At 51.5% G+C, this 2,140-nt stretch overlaps 1 protein-coding gene across 3 annotated transcripts; it reads right to left on the bottom strand.

The window, feature by feature from the left end:
* Positions 1 to 92: 92 nt before the first annotated feature.
* LOC109371544 (dual specificity protein phosphatase 8-like) lies at positions 93 to 1,650 on the bottom strand. Of its 3 annotated transcripts, none has more exons than XR_002121900.1 (3): positions 1,244 to 1,642; positions 968 to 1,127; positions 93 to 132 (listed from the first exon to the last, which is right to left on the bottom strand). XR_002121900.1 is itself a non-coding variant. In XM_019624108.1 (3 exons), the coding sequence occupies exons 1-3, from the start codon at positions 1,557 to 1,559 to the stop codon at positions 312 to 314; spliced, it is 522 nt and encodes a 173-aa protein (XP_019479653.1). In that variant the 5' UTR covers positions 1,560 to 1,650; the 3' UTR covers positions 280 to 311. The 3 variants fall into 3 exon arrangements, 1 of the variants encoding a protein (XP_019479653.1); XM_019624108.1 differs by lacking the exons at positions 93 to 132; positions 968 to 1,127 and adding exons at positions 280 to 391; positions 511 to 636 and having other exon boundaries at positions 1,244 to 1,650; XR_002121899.1 differs by lacking the exon at positions 93 to 132 and adding an exon at positions 433 to 636.
* Positions 1,651 to 2,140: the final 490 nt, after the last annotated feature.

Here is a 2,140-nt window from a genome sequence, read left to right as displayed (position 1 = left end):
AAAAAAAAAAGTGCATGCAGTAAGTGTTTAACTCTGGATACTTAAATGGGACCGGGGGATGAAAAGACATGTTCACATTTTACCTAATAGTCCTTTTTCTATATTGTTGAAATTTACATCAAGCTTGCATGTCTGTAATTTTAAAAAAATTAGTTATTGCATATAATAATTACATGAATTCCATAAGAATTAAAAATTGAAAAAAATAGCTTAAACGTTTATCTTCATGTTGATGTACACACTCTTCAAATGATCTGTAATCTTCAGCAGAGGTGACTGCCATTTTAAAGAAATTCAACTGACCAAACAGTTCATGATACGAACAACAATATATAAAAAGCCTTTTTTAAAAATCGTAAACTCCACAGAACCAGCAGACTCTCAGCAGTGTCTAAGCATATGTAAACATAAAATAAAATTAATGCCTGGAGAGGGAAATCTCCTAAATAGAGTATTCTTCTTTACCTCCTCCTCTTTTCTTTAACTTGGTCTGAGCAGCTTTAAACTCACCATTTTGGATGTGCGCAAAATGACTAAAAGCAGTAATCTTAAGGAGGCCACGAATGAAGGTACATCTCCCAGAGGCGTGCTCTGACCCGACATCGTTAGTGGAGGGGGAGCATAGATGGAATGGTGCTAATGTCAGGAGAAGAACGACTGTTACGGTTTGTACAGGGTGTCTGCGTGCCCGAGCCTCGGTGACAATCGGGGGAAATGCAAACACAGCCAGCAGAGCAACGGCAACCGAAGGATTTTCGGGAGACGGGGGGCTGCAGGCCTATGGCGTAAGGTGGATAAGCTCTATAGGTGGCTGGAAATGGGCAGAGAAGTGGGTGGGGGTGTTGTGAGGGGAAGAGTCGTACAGTCGCGAGTGTGGGGAGAAAAGCAGCGGGGTCCTTGGCCAAGGTACCAAGGACAGCAGAAGAAGCTGCAGGAAAAAGCCACGTTGGAGACCCCCGATACCGACCTATGTCATCCGCCGGGGGCAGCGGGCGCGGCGGCCACTGACAGAAGTGCGGCCCCGGGTCCGGGCTAGACAGGGCCCAGGAGGCGAAGAAGGCCTCTTACAGCCATCAACCCCACCCACCATGGCCGGCGCAGCGGGCCAGGGACAGGCCCAGCTCCCTCTGGAGGAGAGAAATTAAGAAACGGAGGAGGTGAAGGCAGCAATTTCCTCAACCCGGGCCCTCACATACCCGACATCAGAACAAGACACATTTTATAATAAAAAAAATCCCCTCACCGATCTGTGCAGCGGCTCCGGAGCGAGAGCAGCGCTGGGTCCTCCACCCGCCACCACCGCCTTCTTCTCCGCCTCCGACTCCTCCCCCGCCGAACGCGCAGCGGCAGGTGGCCGCAGCGGCAGCAGCGACAGCGGCGGCGGAAGCAAAGGAGGAGGCGGCGGATCCCGCCCCTTGCGCCGCGGTAGAGGAGAAGGAGGAGGACACCCAAGCCCCGCCCCCAGGACAGCAACGACCAATAGGCTTGAAGGACCTCTGCGTGGGGGCAGGAGGAATCCACATATCCAATCGAAACCCGAGGAGTGGGCTTACGTCCATGGTTGGGACGTGGCAGAAAAAGGGAAAAGAAAAAAATGACTGTCTTTACACCCTGGCCCTCCCTTCTCGGTCAGGGAGACTTCACAGATTGGCGCAAGAGCGGAAGGACGAAGCCACACTCTTTCCCACCCTATCCCCCCAGCCTGGGCCCGCCTCCTTTCCCTGCAGCACTGCGACGTTTGGGGGGCAGAGGGGGGGCGGAGCACCGTGCTGGGCTGGAACTGCACGGCCTTTTGTGGTTTGGGCTGGGAGAAGAGGGCGGGGTCTCGCGGAAAGGGAAGGGGGTGTGGAGAACTAAGGGAAGGACTGGCGCAACTGGACTTTTACAGAAATTGTTGTACAACAGCCACGACCAAAATGCAGGCATTAAAATCAATGTTAATTAGAGTGGAAAGCTAACAAGGTTAAGATCCCTTGGCATAACGTTCAATTTGTTGCAGTTCAGATATAAGCGGAATGAGAAAAAAATAGATGGAGGAAGGGCACGATTGCCTACCCTGACTGCGCACGATATAATGCCTTTTCCCCTCCCATCCTGCAGTCATACCCTCACCCCCTCATTGCTGATTCTATTGGGGCGG

This window comes from Hipposideros armiger, unplaced genomic scaffold (assembly GCF_001890085.2).
Source record: "Hipposideros armiger isolate ML-2016 unplaced genomic scaffold, ASM189008v1 scaffold_579, whole genome shotgun sequence".
In the NCBI taxonomy this organism is placed as follows: Eukaryota; Metazoa; Chordata; class Mammalia; order Chiroptera; family Hipposideridae; genus Hipposideros; species Hipposideros armiger.
The sequence above is the reverse complement of the archived record's forward strand: the minus strand, read 5'-3'. Positions and strand labels throughout refer to the sequence as shown.

What these genes read in the sequence shown, in the direction of transcription:
- LOC109371544 (XM_019624108.1), bottom strand. Translation starts at nt 1,559, where the DNA reads ATGGACGTAAGCCCACTCCTCGGGTTTCGATTGGATATGTGGATTCCT. An exon ending in CGGAGCCGCTGCACAGATCG is followed by an intron (nt 637 to 1,243) that starts GTGAGGGGATTT and finishes TCCTGACATTAG; the next exon opens with CACCATTCCATCTATGCTCC. An exon ending in TTTTGCGCACATCCAAAATG is followed by an intron (nt 392 to 510) that starts GTGAGTTTAAAG and finishes ACATATGCTTAG; the next exon opens with ACACTGCTGAGAGTCTGCTG.